We start from the raw sequence: 23548 nt of genomic DNA on the forward strand, positions 1-23548 counted from the left end.
GTACAACTTGGTCAAGTCTTTAAAAATCAATAGAAACAAAATTCTCCCCCATCTGCATTGACCAGATTCAGTGCACTGACCCCACTACTATATGAAGGGGATCATGTTGTACCTGCCTGGCATACAGATGCTGGATATGAAAAAGATCTCTGGGGGGAAGAAGAAAGAAGAAACAACCTAGATTCATAAAGTGGTTGAATACACATGGTCCAAAGCCGGAATTGGAAGACATCAGTATTCAGAATCCTGTTCCTTGATGGACAGATCTGTCAAATTTCTTTATGTAAATCAGTTTAAACTTTTCAGTTTTACAAGTAGTTTTCATCCTGAATATAATGAAAGTTCCAACTTTTGCAAACTTTTATGAAAAATGAACTAAAATTGAATCCCTTGCCCATTCTTATTTAACACCTGATGTCCCAGACTGAACATAGAAATAAGTATCTATTCTCTATTACGGCACCAGGAACCCAGGACATTAGACTTGTAGCAAATTACCATTGCCTAATATTGTGTGGGCACAAAACACATCTTGCATTTGCTTTACCAACATTTACCCTTTTTCTCATTTCTTGTGGTGTTAGTTGAATATGTGCCCCTACCATTTTGGCTGATAATTTCCCGGTCTTTCGTAAAGAAACCCAGAACTCTATAGAATACACAATGGGAGCAAATGGCACTTACAGTTTCTCAAGAGCATTCAGTCCAAAGAAAGAGGCATTCTTTAAGGTTGTTATCTTGTTGTTGCTCAAAAGCCTGCAGAGAGAAAGAAAGAGAATGGAGTGAGTTATTAATCCTATGTTAACCAGACAAGCATGGCTTAAATGCTTAAAGGTGCTAGTTGTGCAGTCCTCAGCCATCTCTAGCTCTTTGGGGAGAGGAATAGCTAGGAATGGTGCATACAATGAATGTATGAAATGATTGCCAATATGAAGATGCTCCACCCAACCATGTATCACTTATATATAGCTCAGTCTGTGAAATGCTTCATCAGTTAACTGTGTTTGCTTCCATATCAGTCATTTGAGTAAATGTAACATTCAGTAGAAATGACCCCCAGGATGCGAAAAATTGAACTTGCTTAACAGTGAATGAATATCAAAGAAGGGAAGCTGGGAAGCTGTCTTCAGATTTGACAGTCTGAGATAAGAAGGTGAATCAGGATCTGTTGGCAGATTTTTCAGTGATTCAACTAAACATGCTCACCCCAACATTAGGATTCTCCAAAATAACAGAGGGAGGGATGGGCTCCAGTGTGAGAATACTGTGAGCTCAGTTAAGTTCTGTCCTGGCCACAAACCCCACATCTCAAAATAAGCTCAGAGACACCCAGTTCTTAATGTGTTTGCTTTTTGTATTGGGCTTTGATTGGTAGATTGGGATTTCATTTTAATAAAAAAATAGCATGGATTCCAACTAGTCTGAAGTCAGGCCACCTTGGTATAATGGACTACTTGGTATAATGGAATATGTGGTGCACATGCAAATGTACATGTGCACCACATATTCACACATCTCACCCCCTATTCTCTCCAGTTCAGTTACTATATCCAGTATCATGGTAGTGGTGTTGGTATTTTTATCTCTTCCCATTCTCATTCAAAATACAGCATTAGTACAAAATAGAAACAGATGAGCACTCAAGATTGTACTCAAGGAATTCAAACTATGTTCCAGTCATTCATCACTATCTCACTATATAAAAGGTTTAATACATTTTTATTGCCTTGGCCCTGATCCAGCTGATGTTACAAGGAGGTATTCGTGCTTAACAACCGGTGGTCCAGGATGAGCGTAAGTGGAAGTTTAAGTGGGTCTGGATTAGAGATGTAATTTGTCACTAATTTTCTTCTCAAGGGAAGCAACAAGTGATTGTAGCAATTTTCTTTCACTGTGAGATAAGTTTTGGAAACCATGCTAATTTTGAAGCCTATCTTCAGTTCAGGACTTTTTCTATGCAAAATTCACATGTCATTTTTTTGGTACAGAAAACGACATTTTCTAAACAGGAAAGAGTGTTTCTACGCCGAAATATTATTTTCTATGCAGAAAAAGCTGCCTCTTGCACAGAAATCCTGGAACAATCCACACAACAAATTTACTTTCTTGATACCACTGTGCAACTGCACCATGGATTTCTAAGAACCAAACTCTATTGAAAACACACTGCAAAATCTATCGTTCACAGCCAAGCCTTCCAATACAACAGCATCTTCTTAAACCCACAAGATGCCAGCCAGAGATGCTGGCGAAATGTCAGGAATAAACATGGCCTCATAGCCCAGAAAACCCACAAAAAACTATCAAATAGAATTGTACTGCATCATTAATTTGTTTTTGTATTGCATTTTAATAAAATATGTAATAACATTTAATAAATTTAAAAATAGGCATACTACTCTTTTTTAAAAAACCTGATCTCCAGGGGAAGCAACCTCTAGTATAATCTGCTTGCCTGTTATCAGGCAAACTGCAAGTACAGGAGAGAGCCCTGCACTGCAATTGAGAGCATTCTAGCAAGGCCAGAGATGCTGCATATTCATGGGAGGTAATAGGAGGTTCCCTGAGGATGGCCAAATTAGGAATGTTGTCTCCCATCATAAAGTCGCACGGTGGCCTGTAGGCCCCGTTGCTTTGCTCCAATGGCTGCTAAAGGACCCATTGAACGAAAGAGAGAGGAAACCTCGACTGAAAGGATGGGGAGAGTCTGAAGTGGCTTACGGCTGCATGCTGTCAAAAGCTATGGGGTGCTCGGCGGCCCTCCTGGCAGAAGGCGGTATTTGGGAGGACTAATTGCTCATTAGAAAAGATTTTAATGAGCGGCGGAGAGAATTGGTGGGTGCTCGCCTTTTCTCCCTCTCCTTTCAGCACAGCTGGCTTCCCACTCGTTGGACTAAGGCCCAAAGAAGGCTGCTTTTGTGGTCAGCTAAACTGTTTACTTTAGGATAAAAAGGCCTGAAGAACCCTTAGCTCTGGAATTGCCAAAATTCTGACTTGGTTGATGAGGCGATGCGGGACACTTGAACCACACAAGATAAAGGAACTTGACTGGCCAGAGATGTTCTGCCAGCATGGAAGCACTAAGCAGGCGGCTGCTCCATGCAAATTTCCTACCAAGAGGCTAGGTAGACACACACACAGGGCCAAACATATTGCATCCTCTCCAACCATTTTGCAGTTGGAAAGCAGAACACATGTGGCTAACAGGGTGGCCAGTTCAGAATCATCCCAGGCCCTGAGGTTTCTGGACCCAAACCAGAGGTTCGGGCGGCCCAAGTGATGCCATTAAGCACTAAGTACCAATCATAGTTGCATAGTGTTGTTTACCCTTCAGACACACACACACACACACACACACACACAGAGAGAGAGAGAGAGAGAGAGAGAGAACATGTTTTTCTTTCTGAAAGTTAAGAGAGAAATCTTAGCTAAAGAGATTGCTCCCAGACCCAAGACATGAAGGGATCATTCCTTCTCACTTCCTTAGGGAGAACGGATAAGGAACAGTTAACCTGACCTATGTCAGGAGTGAAACTGTCCCAGGATATTTGGGGTGCACGTGGAAAGAGTAAGGTATCATTCTAGCTGAGGCAACATCTCAGAAAGGCATGAGCTTTCTGAAGTCTCCATATCCCCCTCCTATTAGAATCATTCATGGCGGATACGTTGGCTGAGCCTCTTGGCCTTGTGTTCTCCTTGGGTGTTCCCAACACTAGTCTTGTCTGAATGTCTGCAGTGTTCAGTTTGTGAAGGGTGTTGCCTCTCCCATGCAACTGAGAACCTTGGAAAACACACACACACACATACACACGCACACACATATATATGAAATCATGCCTCAGCAGCTCTTCCTGCCTCTAGCCACTGAGGTCTCCTCCTAATCAAAGCTGAAGAAATCCAAACAGATCTCAAAGCATGCACACTGGTCACTTGTAGAAGGCCCCAGCAGAGTCTTTGCCTTTGGTATGCACAGAGAAATCATTCAGTCCCATTACAGGAAAAGGAAGAAATATAAATTCTGAATGTCAATGAGGCTTACTACCTATCCATCCACCCCACCTCCGGACACACAAAGAGGAAAGAAAGCTGGGTCCATTGCCCACTCTTGCTGCTTTTAGGTGGGGTGACAATTTTAATTGATTTATTGTCTAATATTTTTAATGTGATTTGTTAACATCTGTATATGTGTGCCAGCATTTCATGTAAATTGTAACTATGGACAGTTTCATATGCATTTTGACATATGTGTTACCAAGGATGTAAATCTTCATTTCTTCCATCTAGCCATGGAAAAATAAATAACTCTAAAACTGGGTGCAATTATGAGGGATTTTGAGTCGATTTCATATTTTCGTTCGCTTTGGGTCTTTTTGCGAAAAATTCATTCATGCAATTTTTTCCCCCATATTAAAAAACTCTAGCACAGAAAACAATGTATTTTAGACAAAATAACACTTTTCTGTACAAAAGTACTTTTCTGCATGAGAAATATCTACTTTTGCATAAAATCAATGGGTACATAATTCATTGCAAAATAAATAAAACCCAAGTTCAAAGAACAAACAAACCCCCAACTCACAAAAAACCCCAACTCACACCAATAGACCATTTTCTGAATATGACGGATAAGAATATTTGTGAATATCCTTTATAGCCCTAGTATACACACACACATATTATACAGTTATTGTCACTGTAAGTATGAAATGCAGACGTGCATATGGGCACACAAAATGAAACACACACAGCACAAACTGGAAACCAATGGCCACACACAACAGAAACTGGAAACCAATGGCACTGCAAGTCATAGCGTTCCAGATATCACAAGGGATTGCAAGGCTCTGTCTATGATTCTATGAATTCTATGAATCTAGCCCAAACAATTTTTGATGATCTTCAACTATCCATGTCACCCTTTTCATCTGCCATGAATGAAGACCACTTAGACCTACTGCTCCTCATATGTACACTGCAATCTGGCAATTTAGCTGGGAATGGGGGGGGGGGGGGGAACAGGACCTAGGTCAACAACTTAGAGCTTGCAACCTTTGTACACAGATGTGGGTGGATGAGTTCACAGGAGGGTTGCTTTGCTCAGCCATTAAGACAAGCTGAGGACCTTCCAAGTTTCTGCCACAAAATCCAGATCACCTCCCTAAAAAGGCAAGGAACTGGATAGTTGAGATGAAATCAGTAGTCTGTCTGATCTGCCGCCAACATCTAGAAGAAAAAATCCACATCCTTACGGCCTCTAAAGATTCTTGACCCTCTTCCATCTCTGAACTAGTTCAGGCTTGTACCTTCCCCCACTGTCCTTTGCTAGGATGTTGCTTTGGGAAACTCTCAATCCTCAACCAACCCAAAACCATCTTTTCATTTGTCAAAAGGGTGGATCATGGCGAAATAATCCTGATGTTTCCAGGAGAGAATTTCTCTTGAGACAAGACTCATTCAAGCCACAGAGTCACAAGTTGGTAGACTAAAGCACTACATTCTGGACTCTCCCCTTGTGAAAGAAATCTTTAATGCAACGATGTGCAACCTTTAGCTTTCAACCTAATTTCATAAGCCTTCTACAATCAGTTTAGACCTCTTGCAACAGCAATCTGCTAGACCCAAAGCAAGATAAGAAGAAAAAGAAATGAAGGGGGATAGATGGATGGTGTGGCAGACATAGGATTATAGTGACCATGTCCATTTTTAGCCCTGACTTCCACCCACTACAGACATGCATCCTTCCAATAAATGACACCATTTCTATTATGGTCAGTGCTCTGCAGATCAAACCTGGGAGAGGCACTGCAGGGAAGACCCAGCGGTGCTGTCAAGGCAAGATTCTAGGGCAGAGGTCCAGGGCCCTACTGAGCAGAAGAAAGCATGCATTTGGGACTTTGCCACTTTGAAGTAACTCCTCCGGCATGAGTTATGCCACAGCAAAACCACAGATTTGGGTGGGAGAGGGATGTTTAGTCAAAACTACTTTTAAGATAACCATCAATGTGTGCACCATTTCAGTTGACCCACATTCCTTTTCCACCCAAGAATGCAGATAAATATCTGCCAAATGATGCATTTGTTTCTATCTGTGAAAGTGTAGGCCAAGGAAAATGTGTTAGTCCTCAAGGTGCTGTTAAACTACCTACCTACCTACCTACCTACCTACCTACCCATCTTTGAAATAATCGGACTTGCTACATACTATGTAAAGACATCCTCTCCTTGTGAGACCATTAAGTCTAGAATCTATAATTATGTGACTGCCATCCATCTAACCACACCCCAGTCATCCAGATCTGTTCATCAGATACAATATTATGTGTCTTCAGTTAGAAAATGGTAATTGCCAGCCAAGAAGAGAAGAGGGCTTTTCTTGGAGGGAGGGGCCTAAACTGCAATCCCTGCTGCCTCCCTTCTCTTCAAAGCAGAGTCAGTGTGATCTATTCATTTCATTTTTCCTTTTTCTCCTTGATTTAATCTGAAATTTTTTGGCACTTTGGTCATTTTGTAGCTATCATTTTAACTGCCTTGCCCTGTATGTGTGCCAGTTCTCTTTTCCAGATCTATTGTTCCTGCCTTAATATTTTTAACTGCTGTTTTATCATCAGTGTGTACCACTCTGGGGACCTTTATATTTGGGAAGCACAATTGCAATATTACTAATAATGAGAGGGAATAGGGGAGGGAAACAAAGCCTTGTGAAAAAAGAACAACTTAGGAAGCTGGGGATGTTTAGCTTGGAGAAAAGATGACTTGAAGGTGATATGATGCCCATACTTAAATGTATGAAGAGATATCACGAACAAGATGGAGCCAGCTTGTTGTTGTTGTTGTTTTGCTGTTCCAGAGACTAGAACATGAACCAGTAAATTCAGAATACAAGAAGAGAGATTCCAAAGGGATGTGGTGGCTTAGTGGTTAAGACACCAGTTCTGATGATCTGAAGATAGGAAGGTTGGCAGTTTGAGGTCTGAGTGCTGCATGATGGGGTGAGCTCCTGTCACTGGTCCCAGCTTCTGCCAGCCTAGCAGTTCAAATGCATGCAGATGCAAGTAGATTGATAGGTACCACTCTCAGTGGGAAGGTAACAGCGTTTGGTGCAGTCATACTGGCCACATGGCCACCGGAGCAGTCCTTGGACAACGCTGGCTCTTCGGCTTAGAAATGGAGATGAGCACCACCCCTTACAGTCGGCTACAACTAGACATTCATGTCAAGGGACTACCTTTATCTTTTAAAGGTATACCTCCTTTGACAAGGTTGTCAAGTCGTGTCCCACTGTAGGGGCCGGTGCTCATCTCTGTTACTAAGCCAAAGAGCCAGCATTGTCAAAGACGACTATGATGGTCATGTGGCCATTATGACTGTACAGAATGCTGTTACCTTCCAATCAAAGTGGTACCTATTTATCTACTTTCACTTTTACATGCTTTTGAATTGCTAGGTTGGCAGAATCTGGGACTAGTTAGAGGAGCTCATTTCATCATGTGGCAATTGGGCCTCAAACTGCCGACCTCCTGATCTTGCAGTCATCAGAGTCAGCATCTTAACCACTAAACTACCACATCCCTGTAGACCATACAAAGAGGTGAAAGAATCAAGGAGAGGTAGAAATACACAAACAGGGGTTCAATGTAAGAAGAGGGAAACAGCTGGATGCCTACATGGCTGTGTGTGTGTGTGACAAAACAAGGAAGAGCTGGGAGGGTGGATCGGCAACTCCTAAACCCACACTAGATCACCATTGAGGTCCATACATTTCCAGCATCTGTCCATGGGGGCTGAGCTTGTATGAGAAAACACACAGGGACACAGCTGAATTTTGGCTCATTTGTTTAAAAGGGAAACTATGTTAATGAAAAAAGTATGGACTCCGAAAGATTACAGCAGGAACAAACTCATTTTTTCTCCAAGGCGCCTAAACAATTAAGGGGCCTCAGTCTCACTTTCAAAAGAGACTCAGACCCATCACAGGCAATTTCTTTTGGAACTCAAAATGAGCGGGTGGAGGAGGGGGGGATGAGGAGCAACTCGAGGAAGCCAAGTCAAGGTTGCCAAATGTCAACAGAGCGAAATCCTGTCTGTGTCTTGAATACGTTCCAAGGCAGTGAGAGAGGATGCAGCCCCTGCGTTTCCTTCCTGGCTGTTCCATCAGTTCCTCCACCCATCCTCTTATCTCGCTGGCCAGACAAGAGAAGGGAGCAATGGGTGAATGCAATGCAATGGGGAGGGAGAGAGAGCACACTCTTATTTATATCCACTCCTATGACTTTAAACATCAGAGGTCAGAACGTTAGTAAAAAATATTTGTTTCTATTCCTTGCTGTAACTGTTTGAAAGAAATTTGTTGCTGTTAACTTGGTACCATGTGGCTGCACTTCTTATTGTGTTATGTATTACTTTTTTGATACTATAGACAAGAGCCCTGCTCCGGTCTTGCAAACTCAGGATCATGGCTTCCTCGACTGAGTCTATCTACCTGTGATATAGTCTTCCCTTTTTTACTTCTTCCCACGGTAACACATATTATTGCTTTTTCTCCCTAATGGGCCATGCCTTCTCATGATATGTCCCAACCAGGGCAATCTCAGTTTAGTCATATTTGGCTCTAGAGTTCAAGCTTAATTTGCACTAAGACCAATTTATTTGTCTTTTTTGGCAGTCCATGGTCTCTCTTCTGCAGCCCCACATTTCAGATGAGTTGGTGCTCTTCCTATCAGCCTTCTTCAATGTCCAGCTTTCACAATCATACCTAGAAATGAAAAATATGATGCATGGATCAATGGTTCCCAAACTTTGATCCTCCAGCTGTTTTGGCCTTTAGCTCCCAGAAGCCTCAGCCATCTTGGCCAATGGTCAAGGATTCTGGGAGATGAAGTCCAAAACATTTGGAAGACCAGAGTTTGGCATGGATAACCATGACTTTGTTATTTAATAGTATGTCTTTACACTTGGGTACGATCATACAAATTGCGTACATCCATAACATTTGTGGATCTAACACATTTCTCATCCCTCCCTCCCTCATCGCTTTCAACCTAACCCAAGAAACACATTGTGGAGGGATCCCCATCTGGCACACAGACTATAAGAATAAGCTAAAATAAAAATCTTTAAGATAAGGAAAGTCGAGCTTTCCTTATTCTTCCCAAAGAGGTTTTTCATTTCCGGAGGTTTTCGATTAGGCATACAGAATCACAAAGCAGCCCCCCGGTTGTGAATAGGCACCGCCTGTTTGGCTACAGAGCATTGACTAAACTGGTCTCCTGCCTGCATTGCCCAGCCAGTTTCCTGTTATTGACTTGCTTCTTGTTCTGTTTATTTACACAGGACTTGTGCACTTTGGGTTTGGCTTAGGACTGAGCTGATATTGTGAAGGGAGAGAAGTCCTTGAGGTGGGAAGGAGGACTTGGAGGAAACTGTACTTGGCTTCGTCAGCCTGTTTCATTTGGAAAGCATGAGCGCAAATCAAATTTTCTGCAGTAGGACAATGCCATGCCCTATCTAGTGCCTACACAATGCAGGGCATGAATAGCAGAATAATATGCTGTGTGTAGAGTATTTTATGAAGGGCTAAAGCCTGTTTTAGGAAGCCCTCAGCTGCATGTCGCCAACATTTCACAGATGCAAACCAGGACATATAAGACCAAGTAACATAAGAGTGTGGTCAAGATGGCAAAAGTTCTTAATTGGGATCAGTCAGGCTCAGAGAGAATAACAGGCCCAAAGGCCCAAGAAGTGTCCCCCAAATTCTAGTCCAACATCTTATCCACTATACCACACTGTCTCACCACAGCTGTCCATGTAAGGCAGGCAGAAAAAGCAACAGATGCTCCTGGCATGGAGCATCATTGGTGAAGAAAGGAGATTACTACATGGCTTTTAGACTGTGATTATAGCTGGGGAAAAGCGGATTTGGCAATACGTATTGCATGACACCGCCTCTGATCTGCAGTTGCTTTTTATCATTTGAAAAATAAGAATATGCTAAAAAGCTCTATGAGTCTATGACCAACCGATTCTATCACCATCAGTGTGCAAATGTTGCCAGGATTCTCTCCAAAAGATGAAGAAGCTGTTGTTGTTGTTGTTGTTGTTGTTGTTGTTGAGCCTTGCCTTGTTCTGGGCAAGGTCTAGATGTACTTTCAAAAAATGAGTCTTTCAAAAAATATTTTCTAAAGATAAAATAAATATTGCAAGCATATTATCACTCCGTTGTTGCCTGGCATCTAGATGTCTTTCCCTACGGTTTCCTAATGTTTTCTTGTTGGGAACATTTTGAAATTGCCTTGTAAGAATTCAGAGCCTGGAAAGCTACTTTTAAAAAACAATTTAATATGTAGCTTATTACAAAATCATGTCCCCTTCCCCCTTAAAATTTGGTGCTCTTCACATTACATACTTTTTATTTTTATGTTGGTAACTCATTATCATAAGTTTATGTTGTTCTTTGTTTTTTGCTATTTTTTAAAACTTACGTCTGATAAGAACATTTGGAAAAGTCTATTCGAAATGCCTCTAAAAGGGGCCTAAAATGCCTTTTAAAAGTAACTTTAAAATAAGCTATAACAAGTGATTCATCGCATATAAACACACACACACACTCCAAGTGATAAAGTTCTCGCTCAATAAATTACTTTTGAAATGTAGCATCACTACTCACTCATTACTCCACAAAAGCAACAAGTGACATGTTAGCTCCGATGTGTTACTGCCAAGCATTTATCCAGGGCATCATAAATTATGGCTTATGTTTCATGAACAATGATAAATCTGTATGTTTATGTAATGGAATACTGCAGAGACAGCCCAGGACATGAATTTGCTGCAACAGGGAGCATATAACTCCTTTGCTGAGTTATATGTTCCTGCTTCACTGGCTACTGCTCCATTTGCGGGGGAAATTCAAAGTACTGATTATGACATATGAAGTCCTATAGGGCTTAGGTCCAGGCTATATGAAACAATGTATCTCCCTATAGAAGTCTATTTGAGTTTTTAAATGGGTGCGCTTTTTCTTGGTGCCACCATCTACACAGGTATTGCTTGTCCCAGACTATGAAATTCTTTGCCAAGGGAGGTTCACTTGGCCCCTTTCCTGCTCTCCTTCAGGCCATGACCTTCTATTTAAATAGACCTTCAGTCTTTAATTTGCTTGGGGTAGTGCAATGGGTAGTATTATCTTTAGTAATATGTTTTAAATTGTTTAGACTATTTACCATCTAAACAACTGTTTTAATATTGGGTTGGGTTTTTTTACTTATACTTTTTATTCTTTATTATTGTTTGGAGGAATAAAGCTTGGATAAACCCAATACAGCCGGCCCTCCTTATCCACAGATTTTTTTTTATCCATGGATTCAAGCATCCACAGCTTAAAAATATTGGGAAAAAGTATAAATCTAAATAGATATGGATAAAAAAATCTAAATAACAAACCTTGACTTTCAGTTTTATATAAGGGACACCATCTTGCTATGCCATTATATTTAATGGGACTTGGGCATCCATGGATTTTTTTTATCCACAGAGGATCCTGGAACCAAAGCCCAGTGGATAACAAGGACCCACTGTATGCAAATAAACAGTGACGCCCCACACATTTCCACACCTGAAAGTTTCCCCATAAGACTTAATAGGAGAGAAAGTTACCATATAGCAGTTTGGAGGCAGGAACGGCGGTGGCACTATAGGATCTGTTCTGACCACCCTCCCACACTGTCCTCTGGGAAGCACAAACCAAACAACAAAGTCATTGCCTAATTGAGCGAAGGATGGAAAGATCCCACCAAACAATGCATGGATTAGGAAGAAAAGAACCCTGGTCCAAGCGAATAGCCAGCAAAGTAGGCCACTAGGGAAACATGTACAGTCATGGGGAGCTTCCCCTTGGCCGAAACAAGAACCAGTGCGATCCCTTGATCAGAAAACGAGATTTCCTTAAAAGCCCAGCCTTGATTCTGTGCCATTGACCGCTCTGAGCCAATCCTCTCCAAAGCAGTCATAACAGTCACCTCGAGTTTCTTGCAGTTTGAAGTTAATGCCATTTAATTGCCAGGCACAAGTCTCTTGTGGCCACACCACTAGAGAGCTGCACACACACACACATACACACATACACTGGCCACTAAAGGACGAAGAAGTCTGGCTGGTTTGCTGGCGATTACACACAGACACAGACACACCTCCCTCCCTAATTCTCAAATGAGAATCTGAAAGGAAAACACAAGGTTATTTTCTCAAGCACACTGGAATCCACTTGGATAAATAATAGCTCCAGAAATGGGGCTGCTAAAACAATAAACTTCCTCTGAGCCCAACCAAAAAGGGATGTAGGGAGATTCTAGCCCCTTTCCGTCCGAAAGCAGCCGGTAGGATGGAGGTGTGCCACAAAAGAGGATGGGGGGGGGGAGGAAATGGCAGAAAGCAGACCCCCTCCTTGCCCACCTCTTGACAGAAAAAAGAGGGAGTTGAAAGAGAAGGGGTTTATGCTTCGTTCTCTCTCTCAGCTCAGCTCTTTCTGTTGTTAAGACTACAGTAATTAAAAGCACATGCTTAAAAGGCTAACAAGACACAGGCCATTTTCTGTGTGCCGAGAGTGAGCGGATGAGGCTTGTCCTGCCAGAGTTATGAAAAGTTACTTTTCGGACCCCAGTTCCTAAAACCCCTCTGCTAGCCCTCACAGAATAAGAAGTCGCTTTTCCAGGCTTAGTATTCCGGACTTAATATTCTGTGACACACTTTTAAAGCGGTTCTACAACACAGGGGCTGTGCAGACCAGCAGTTTGGGCCAGGCTGGGGATAGAGTCGGGGTATAGGGTCTATGTGATGAACTACCAACTTTTTCCTTTCAGTTAGTCTCAAAGGTGCAGCAAAATCCCTTTGCATGTTGATTTTCCAGACTAACATGTCTATGTCTTTGAACTTTATGTGTGTTTCACTATATGTGTTTTTATGTCAATTTTCTGTAAGCTGCCTTGAGTCCCAGTCTTGGGGAAAAGACAGGGTATAAATAAAGCAATGAATGGATGGACTTGTAATTTCTCTTCTTACTGGGGAGCTATTGGGAGTTGGGAAAGCTGGGCAAATATATTGCAAAATGCCTAGAGATCTCCCTGTATAGCCTATGATCTGCTTTCTACCTACCTCTGTTGTAAAGATAGAGCCTGTGGCTAAAATCCCTGCTAGGTTTTCCCATTCAGTCCTCCCTCCCACCTGACATGCTTTAGCCAAATGTCCAAACAAACATTTGTTCAGCACTTTTAAAAGAGCATAGGGATTACCCTGTTGTTTTGTGAATGACACAAGGGCAGCCAATCATTGCTACACACTGCAAGCTCTGAAAGGGGGAAGGAAATGTTAACTATCACAAATGCTGCGCTGTGCCAATCTAGCTGCACACCAGAATAGATCTGATCCCAAAGAAGAGGTTATTTGTGTGTGTTGAATCCTCTAGAGTGCGAAGTGTGCTTCCACAGCAGGCTTGTGGCTGAAGCTATATATGGCTCCACACAGCCTCTGTGACAAGATGCTTTGAGAGCCCAGTTTTCAGGGTGGCTTCGTGGAGTTTGTGTTGAAAGCAGAAGTGATGTGGTTGGAAAAAATTGCAATGCTGTATCCCCCCTCCCAAAAAAATTCCTTATCCCTCTCCCTGATGTTTAGGAATGCATTGAATATGTCCCATAGCATCCATTATTAACACGGAGAGCGGACAAAATGCTAGCCAGATGAGAGAACTGGAACCAACGAAATGTGAGTGGTTATTTATTTATGTTTTCCATTCAAGTATTTTAGCTATTTATATATTTGAACTACTTTGGAAAACATTTTGACCATAAAATGCATAATTAACTCGTGTTTATTTACAGATATTAAATTCAAGCCAAATACATGGGTTGGGTTTCAACTGATTGGGATTGTGGAAATGTTTGCTAGAGGATGTTCAGAATTTTCAAGAACCCTGTTAACTGTTGTTTCTCATGTTTCTAACTAGCATGTGAAAGGGAATCTGGCATTTAATAATGGCCAGGTATAAACTATGGAGAGCCAGCGTGGTATAATGGTTTGAGCATAAGAGTATGACCCTGGAGATCAGGGTTCAATTGCCTCCTTGGCCAAGGAAATTCACTGGGTGGCCTTGGGCAAGTCACACATTCTCTGCCCCAGAAAACAAAAATTAAAGCATAATTCAGAGACGTGTGAAATTTGAAGGATAACTGCATCCTAGTCTGCATATTAGCTCAGTTCATAATGAAATTCACAGGGACTGAACTCTGCCAGCACCACTAAACAAGGGCTGCTAGACTCAGTGGCCAAGAAGAGGGAGAAACCTACCAAGCCTCCTGCATCTACACAGCAGTGCTCCCCCACCAGCTTACTTTCTCCCACACAAACCTGGAATACAAAAGGGCCACTCATGAAGCCACATTTCTGATCTTTTCCACTCTTCTGGCCTTTCCCATTACACCAGAAAAAGAAAAAAGAAAAAAAGAAAAAGAAGAAAAGGTTACTTTCAGTACCAGAACTAAGCTCATAGTCCTTCAGTACAAAAACACATCTTTGGTTACCCTTATGTTTTTTTCATTTCAGCAGTATAATTTAGGATTTGCAGGGGGCAAATGTTCAACAATTAATATTTAGACATCCTTGTTTATCTATTGCAACTAGAACACTAGATCCAAATCTTAACTTCTGCATATTAGATCATATACAGCGACATACAGAACATTTACATCACCATAAAAACAAGTTATGTGCACGATGGGGCAAGCCAAACATCATTTGCAAATGGCCAATAAAAGCCAGGTTGTATAGACAGCCACAAACAGTAAGATCAATATGCTGGCTTTACAGTTTCTTCTACTAAATCAGGGGTAGGAAGTCTTTGGACTTCCAGTTTTCTGGATCATAGATTAGCCAGAACCATGTTGGCGAAGGTTTTGGAGAACTCTGTCCCGAAACATCTGGCTGGTGTTTCCCCATCCCTGCCCTATGCGGTGTGATGCAACAATTTCATAAAGTGGAACTGACTAGAAAGATCTTTAAGAGTTTCTGTGCGTGGGATACTTACAGCTTGTAGCTATTACATGACTACATGTGGATGTCATGCTGACATTGTGCCAGACCATTTTATTTTTCCTGGTTGCTGGTGACCACAGTGCCCAGCAGCCATGGCACAAATAACTCAGTGATTTTCCTGTATCGGTAATTTGCTGTGGCATGGCAGTTCCATCCCAGATGACAACACAGATCTCTCATTTATTGCTAATCACCCCCTCTGTCTTCTATCAAGAAACAGACAACACAAATGGATAGAATTAAGTTTCCCAAATGGCATCTACAGTTGCAAAGAAAGAAACCTCTAGCAGGGACAGCTACTCTCACCAACACATCCCTTTCTTATTCAGCCATGAACCTTACTGAATGATCTTGGCTCAATCATGATTTTTCAACATAACCTCCCTTACCAGACTCTTGTAAGAATATGGGGAGAAGGGTATGACAATGTATGCCACTCTTATCTCCTTGATACAAGGACAGGATACAAATCAGATACATAGAGGGCACCTATGACTTTCTGTTGGGGGCAAATGAACATAGAATACAAGGATGAATACAGGAGGCAACACATATGGAAGAAATTCATTATTACACCATATCCAAACATCACTTTAAGTCATGCTAAGTGAGCTTGGGCACTAAAACCATTTACTTCTGTCTGAACCTTAATTTTGCAGAAGCTGGGGAAAATCTAATCAGAAAGTGAAGAGCTTCTCGTGACATCTAAAGATAAGTTCCTGGTTTGTTGCATCCCACCTTGTTCTTGAGGAAGCTTATGCCTCTGCAAAGTCTTCAGCAGAAGCATGATCCACCTCATACCTAGTTTACCTGTAAAAATAAGCCATCTGACTTCTAGCAATATTGGCAAAATTTATCATTTTTTTTATGTGTAAAGAAGGCATGTGGGGACCATAAATCTCGTCTTTAAAGAGTATTAGGTTTCTGGGTATGCAATTCACCTTGGAATCAAGAAGCATAGTCCCCATGCACTTTGTTCATATGAAGAAAAAAGTGATGCTTTTGCTACCATGGAACAGATACAGTTCAGTGAGGAATAGCTTTGTGTGTGTGTGTGTTGAGGTAGGTCCAATCCCTCCACCAGAAAGGGAACCACTCCTGATTTAAGATCTAACCCCAAAAAGGTGGTACGTTCATTTCCCCTTGATCTTGATTTAGCGCCTTTAGCTAAATCTCAATTTCCAAATAGGAAAATTCTCTCTTGCTCACTCATTCTCTCCCTTTCCTTTACTCCTTCTTTCTCTCTCTCTCTGTGCTTGAATAACCAACTGTGGACAACTGTGGTTGGTATGTAATGCAAAATGCTTAATGATATCCCCAGGGGCCATTACTACATCTAATTCCCCCCCCCCCCCCGAAAACCAGCAACCCTAACCGTTCCATACTCCTCATGCCTCCAACCTACTGAGGGTCTTGTATGTTGAAGGGCCCACACCAGTCACTTGTTGGTGTCCAATGAAATGCAATGCAATGCAATGTTGGTGCTCCAGCCCACAACACTTTGCAGCACACACCCTTGGAGGCAACATATTCTGGTATGCAAGAATTCATGCTCATTCCCTCAGTGCTTGCAAGAAATCAATTATTATTCTCCTCCATGTTGCTCCCTTAAAGGGGAAGAGGGCACAAAAATAACACACCGGAACTATAGACCAGTGAACGACATGCACAAGACTGGAGACTCATCAAGAAGAGACCAGTCAAGAGGAAGGCACAGAACAAAACCAGCCTCAACAGAGCATTCTAATAGACCTGGAAATTGGTCTATAAAGCTGAAACTTTATATTCTCGTCTCTTCCCCTCACACCCGCCTCACTCCACACCTCCCACCAGCTCCTAGACAATATGCAGTTTCAGAGCAATCATGCTGCGCGCATAAATGAGGCCTCGCTCAAGAATTCCACATCTGGAAGAAGTTTGGACTCCTGCGTGAGAGACAGCACGGCTGGCTATGACCTTATAGAGCTATCTGTCTCTTGTTAGGAATACAGTACTTTTTCCATTAAGCGATTAGCACAGAGGTCAGCCAGCAAAGGACAGAATTAAAACCTTGTTAATACGTGCCCAGATAGGTCCTGCCACCTCACAGCATCTTGAAAGACAGGCGTCGCAAAATCTAGAGCTATGTGCCAGCCTTGTACAACCTGGCCTATCTGCAAACCGGGAGGGATTCAACACTTACATGTACATTACTTCCAACTGTCTGATTTGGCAGAGACAGCTCCAATTAATCCTCAGTCATCCCACTTTTTTCATTAGCTTTTTAAATGGTCCCAGTTTCTCTTTTCTCCTCCGACTTTCCCCCTTTGTCCTCAGCTTACTTCCATTGCTGCAAACTGAAGTGCAAAAGTACTTTTCACTCAATCCATTCATGAGAAAGAAGAGAAAGAGGCAGAATCTTGCCCTTCCCAGTAGGTTTAGGCAAAAGCAAACTGTTATAGCCTTTCCTTGAGTGTTCTTTCTCATTAATAAATTTTTCCATCCTGACCACACTCTGATGTTGCTTGGCCATGTGTTTTCTTCTGGGAAATGTTGAAAGGTATGCATATATCCCTCCAAATGGAAGAACTCACTCACAGTCAGTGCAGAACTAACTGGTTACAAATAATGAAATATCCATTGTTAACTCTTATTGCAATGACTAAGGCACTCTGTTACATTACAATTGCAACTTAAGAGATAACTTCAGGCCCTTTGCAGGGTAACTAACTTTTTAAAGGGATGTTTATAATTATAGATTAACTGTTACCATCCTAAAAGATTCAGAGAGGAAGGAAGAAGCTTTTTTTTTTTTTTACATCTCTCTCTCATGCATTTCTGGCCACTTATCGTTTTTAAACATGTCCAGCCATTTTCCAGCACCCACATGTTTGAGCAAGGGAAATAAATCACTTCTTTGCAGAAAATCCAGCTTGCGCCAGCAACTTGTACCTGCAGATGTGCAACTGGCTCCAAAATCAGCAATAGCTGGCTCGAGCTACTGGCAAAGAGTCTAAAGAATATTGTGTACCTGCCCTGGTTGCAAAAACGTTACACCTTGGCGCAGAAAAGTGGATTGGGGTGGAACTCTGTGGCAAGAGGACTAGCCAGGATTTGGCCAGTGGGCCCACATTATCCTCTGCATACAGCTGCACCATGATCTAAGCCAGTGATGGTGAACCTTTTAGAGGCCGAGTGCCCAAACTGCAACCCCCAAACCCACTTATTTATTGCAAAGTGCCATGTCCCTCTGGCTTTCTAGTAACAAACTCTGGCAAACTCTATGCTGGGATGACAGCACATGTGCCCACAGAGAGAGCTCTGAGTGCCACCTCTGGCACACCTCTGGCTGCCTGCCTTACTTTGGGCTCCTCAAGGCAGCAACCTCCTGCCCTGTCACATTACTAACATTATGGGAAGTGCCTAGGAGAAAGATCAAGTTACTTTATTCCCCATAGACACCTTTTGATGGGGAAAACAGGAAATCAGCCATAAATTAGAGAGCTTTAAAAGGAGAGTTGACATTCATGAGCATCTCTGGCAACAGCCATTCTATATTTTTTTATTATCAACTATTTGCATTTATACACCACCTTTTCTTCTTTAAACTCTTCTCCCAACTGTCTCCTTGCAACAACTATGTGAAGTAGATCAGGTTCAGAAACAGTGTCTCACCGAAGACGACCCAATCGTTTCCTAATTCAGTGGGGAGTGGAACTTAAATCTCTCAAGTCCAACACTTTAACTCAGAGATGGGCAAAATGCAGCCCTCCAAATACTCCCCGCAGCCCTAATAAATGGTGCAGAATCCTGGGAGTTGCAATCCAACCATATTTGGTGGATTGCACTTCGATTGCCTCTGCCCTAAATGGGTGTATTGTGTATCTTCAAGTAACTTCTGACCTAAGATGACCCTATCATGGGGTTTTCTTGGAAAGATTTGTTCAGAGGAGGTTTGCCATTGCCTTCCCCTGAGGATGAGAACATGTAACTTGCCCAAGTTCCCACAGTGAGTTTCATGGCTAAACTAGGAATCAAATCCTGGTTTCCAGAGGCACTAGAATGCCTCTTTATTCACATGATAATCACAGGATAATCTTCATGCTACTGCACTATATTGATGAGAATATCCAACTATGCTCCTGTCTTTTCTGTCCATGTGATAAAGTCCTCAGACTACTATGCAACACAGGTTCACTTCTGCTCTAAATAACCTGGGACTTACTAATAGCAAACTCATTAAGTAGCCAAAAGAGCACTATTTAGTATCCTGTCCATCTAGGTATCAGTATTCCTAAACCATGTCTGCATGGGCCAAATAAAATGGACTCCTCACATCCTCTCTGAACAATGCACAGCCCAATCCCTGGCACTGGTGCAAACTGATTTTCCATGTCTAAGCAAACAGGTTTGTCTCAACATGGCTCTATCTCATTTAGACCTTATGATCACTTTCTGACTTTTCGGAGTTGAGGAGGATTGCAGGCTAACATATCTGGAGGGCACCAGGCTTTGTGGGAGGCCACTGTAACATATAAAAGTAATAAGGAATGGGAAATGGAAATGAACATGATTACCAGAATAAACACACATTGGACGAAAACCCCTTTGCTTTTGGATAGCTTGCTCTCCAGCCAAAATGATCCAGCTCATACACAAGGCAGGGGGTTGAATGGCAGTCAGAAGCCATTATGAACTAAGCTTTGTATCTCATCTGTTCTTGGACAGAATCCTTCTGTCACTCTTTAGAAGTCTTGGCAACTTGAGGAGGATCCAGCTTCATCTATTCATTTAGGTGAACAGGCAGCCCACATCCATACTATGCAGATTCAATGTTTTGCAAAGACCTCCTCTATGCTGTTCATGCTATCTTGTATTGCCAGGGAGGCTAGATGTCCTCCTTTTCCAGGACATGTCCTACATTCCAGCCTTCTGTGAAGGCGGAATTTCAAAATGTCCTCCATTTTGAGCACAGCTAAGGAGCATGAATTTACATTTCTATGAGTGTTTTCATCTTTTGTGTCCATGACTTTTCTTGAATGTCCTACATTTGCAGTGCCGTGTCCTCCTTTGCAGTTAGGACACCCTGCGTATTGTGCCTGCTGCTTGCCCTATCGCTTGCTGCCATGTTCAGCACTGAATGGCTTGTGGTGATCAGCTCATGCCCTTTGCTGCTCTTGCCACTCGTGCCAGTGAAAGGGTCGTGCTGGCATAGTGGCCATGCTGGTGAAGGAATCGTACTAGTTTTAAGTGGCACTGACACGTCCATCTTTCATTTTGCTAAGAAAAATAGAGTTCCACAGAACCGATCCCTCACATGATCTGTGGGCCACCAGTCCATGCTGCAAGCATGCTTCCATCCCGAAGTCGCTCATTAATAAAGCGGAAAGCTAGGAATGCATCCCCTCCCCTTTATGAGCCATGGTCCTGAGCGCAAGGTATTAACTTTCTGCGTATCAAGCTGAGTTCACCATCTTTCTGCCAAAATTCAGCTGCGATATTTCCTTGAAGGTTACGAACGCACTGAAAAGAGGCACATAAGTGAACCCGCTGGCATCAACGTTCCTTCCTCCATTAAAAGGAAAATTGGCACAAGGGTTAGATTTTTATGAAAAGAGACGGCTGCACCGCTTTCCTGGTTTCCGAAAGAGGAAGGGAGAGGTAATAACCGCACTCTTTGGATACAGCCTCCCACTTTCATTATGCGCCGTCATCAGATTTCAAAGAGGGATGGAAAAATATTTTTAAGCCATAAAGTGTGACATTTAAGCACAGCCCAGGTGGACTCATGCTCCTGGAGCTTTGCAGACTTGCTAGCTCATTACTCTTAAGCATTCACTGGTTATTTATTAAAGCATTTATAGCTCAGCTTTGGGTTATAACAGCACCTCAAGGTGGCTTTGGCAATCATTTGAATCCGCAATAAATTATATAGGAAAACAACTAAAGCAGAACAGGTATCAGAAACAAAAACACTGGCTAATATACAAGTAGCAAACTGATTTTCTGAGTTGTTATTGTTGTATGCCTTCATGTCATTTCTGATCTATGAAGACGTTAAGAGAAGGAAGGAAGGAAGGTAAGACCAGAGGCAAGATTCATAAATTGAAGGTGCATCTACACTGTAGAAATAATGCGGTTTGACACCACTTTAACTGCCATGGTGCCATCCTACAAAATCCTGGGATTTGTAGTTTGGTGAGGCACTAGTACTACTCTTTGGCAGAGAAGGCTAAAGAACTTGTAAAACAACAGATCCCAGGATTTCATAGGATGGAGCTACAGCACTGAAAGTGGCATCAATTTGCATTATTCCTATGGTGTAGATGCACCCCCAGATAGCCAGTTCAACCAATCCAGTCTCCTTTGCAACATATGGAAAAGTCTATATGCTCTCCTTCCCCCGCCCCCCAAAAAACTCTCAGTTTTTGTAGCATCTCAGAGATGGAAACATGACATGAACATAAGCGGGCTAAAGTCCACTTTATCAGATGCCTGGAAGTGCTTTCTTAAGTACACAGGGCTGTCTGTGTGTGTTGGAGGGAAGGTGAGTAATAAGGCCAGAGGGAAAGGAAGAGCCAAAAAGTAAAGACCCAAACAATTTGGTTCAAGCTCACATTTATATAAAAGTGTTGCTGTGATTTTTCATGCCTTTCAAGCTGGGCTGGAGAACCTGTGGCCTTCCAGGTGATGTTGAACTTCAGCTTCCATCAGCTCCAGACAGCATGGCCAGTGGTTAGGCGTGAGGAGTGTTGTAGTTCAACAAGATCTGGAGGGTCTCAGGTCTGCCCACCCTGATTTAAGGGGTTCGATTCCCAGCTCGGCCATGAAACCCACTGAGTGACTTTGGGAAGTCACACTCTCTCAGCCTCAGGGGAAGGCAATGGCAAACCTCCTCTGAACAAATCTTGCCTTAGGGTCACTATAAGCAGAAACAACTTGGAGGCACACAACACACACATATACTTCGTGTCTTTTAGTTTCTTTCTGGCCTCGTTGCTTATGATACCTCTGACCAATTTAGCATATAATTTCGTGACTCTTAGGAAGTGAATCTCTGGTCCGCAAAATCTAACCACCGAAATATCACAGCTTGGAAAAATTACTTTTGGATTACAACTCCCAGTACCCTCACCTAATGCGGTCTACTGCCTTGGGATTCTGGAAGTTGTACTCCAAAAGGCAACTTTTCCAAGTTGTGACTTTCTTTTCTTTTATCTTTTAATTTGTTACAAAGCTGATACAAGCTGACATGGATACAGTTGCTCCTTGGATGGAGACAGTTGTGATGAAACTGTCATTCATCACACATATAGGGATTTGCTCTCTTATTGTTTTCTATGTCCAAAAGCCAAAAGTTTGCATTAAAAGCACGTGAAGATGGGTATGATCTTGAGAAACTGGTGCCAAATTTCTAAAACAGGATACACAGTTATGGCACTGGATGATCCGACTTGCCTCTATTAATGGAGTGGGTTGGCCTTTGCTGGAGTCTGTGTTGCCTGTTTTGAATCATAGCACCATAGAATCAGTAAGGATGATAGAGATGGAGAGTCTACTACTCGGTGTATTTCAGTATACTAACAGCTCGTACCGCCGTGGGAAAGTTCTTCCAAATGTTTAGGTGGAGTCTCTTTTATTGCCATTTGGATCCATTGATTTGTGGCTGCAGTCCTAGGCTGCATCCACACTGCAGAAATATTGCAGTTTGCCTTAACAGCCATGGCTCCATCTTATGGGATGCTTTGGCTTTCCAGACACATTGCCATCTTGGTTGCCTTCCTCTGGACATATTTCACCTTGCTGGTGTCCATTGTGAAATGTGGAGCCCTGATCTGCTCAAACTATTCAGTGCGTTATGATCAGAGCACAGTCTTCTCATAGTCTGGACACTTACTGTGGAATTGCATTGGCATTTGGGTCGCCACTTTACAAAGTCTGGCTGCATCTATGCAGCAGAAATAACACAATTTAGCACTGCTTGAACTGTCATGGCGCATGGGATTTGTAGTTTGTTGTGGCACCAGAGTTCAATGACAGAGAAGGCTGAATATCTCACAAAACATGGTTCTCTTTCAGTGAGTCTCAAAGGTGCCACAAGGTCTCTCTATCCTGACTCCACAGACTAATCTGGTTATATCTTTGGATTCTATATGAAAAGCATGCCATAAAAGCATCTGAAGAAGGAGACTTTAGTCTCAAAGATGCCACAACATCTCTCTCTCTCCATCCAGATTCTACAGACGAACACAGTTATAACTTTGAATTCTCCCACTATAGAAAGCATCTCAATAAAAGCATCTGACGAAGTAGAGTCAAATCTAGGAAAACTCCTGCTGCCAACTTCTTTCTTTCGGTGACTCTCAAAGGTGCCACAAAATCTCTCTCTCCGTTCTGATGCTACAGACTAACATGGCTTTATCTTTGGATCCTACCTCTATGGAAAGCATGCCCCTAAAAGCATCTGGGGAAGGAGGCTTCAGTCTAGGAA

General features: G+C 42.3%; 1 protein-coding gene across 3 annotated transcripts in view; it reads right to left on the reverse strand.

Moving 5' to 3' along the window:
- The window catches only part of ADGRA2 (adhesion G protein-coupled receptor A2), a 71985-nt gene that overhangs the window by 47695 nt on the left and 742 nt on the right, over positions 1-23548 (reverse strand). For 2 of the 3 annotated variants that reach the window (XM_089538706.1, XM_089538708.1), the window contains exon 2: positions 685-756. In XM_089538706.1, coding sequence (XP_089394832.1) covers positions 685-756 — 72 coding nt within the window. Of the gene's footprint in view, positions 1-684; positions 757-14394; positions 14524-23548 lie in introns of those variants that run through there. The other variant, XM_089538707.1, reaches the window with a different exon arrangement.

Source organism: Sceloporus occidentalis, unplaced genomic scaffold (genome assembly GCF_023333645.1).
Source record: "Sceloporus occidentalis isolate IW3139 unplaced genomic scaffold, rSceOcc1.0.p SCAF_9, whole genome shotgun sequence".
NCBI classification, from domain to species: Eukaryota; Metazoa; Chordata; class Lepidosauria; order Squamata; family Phrynosomatidae; genus Sceloporus; species Sceloporus occidentalis.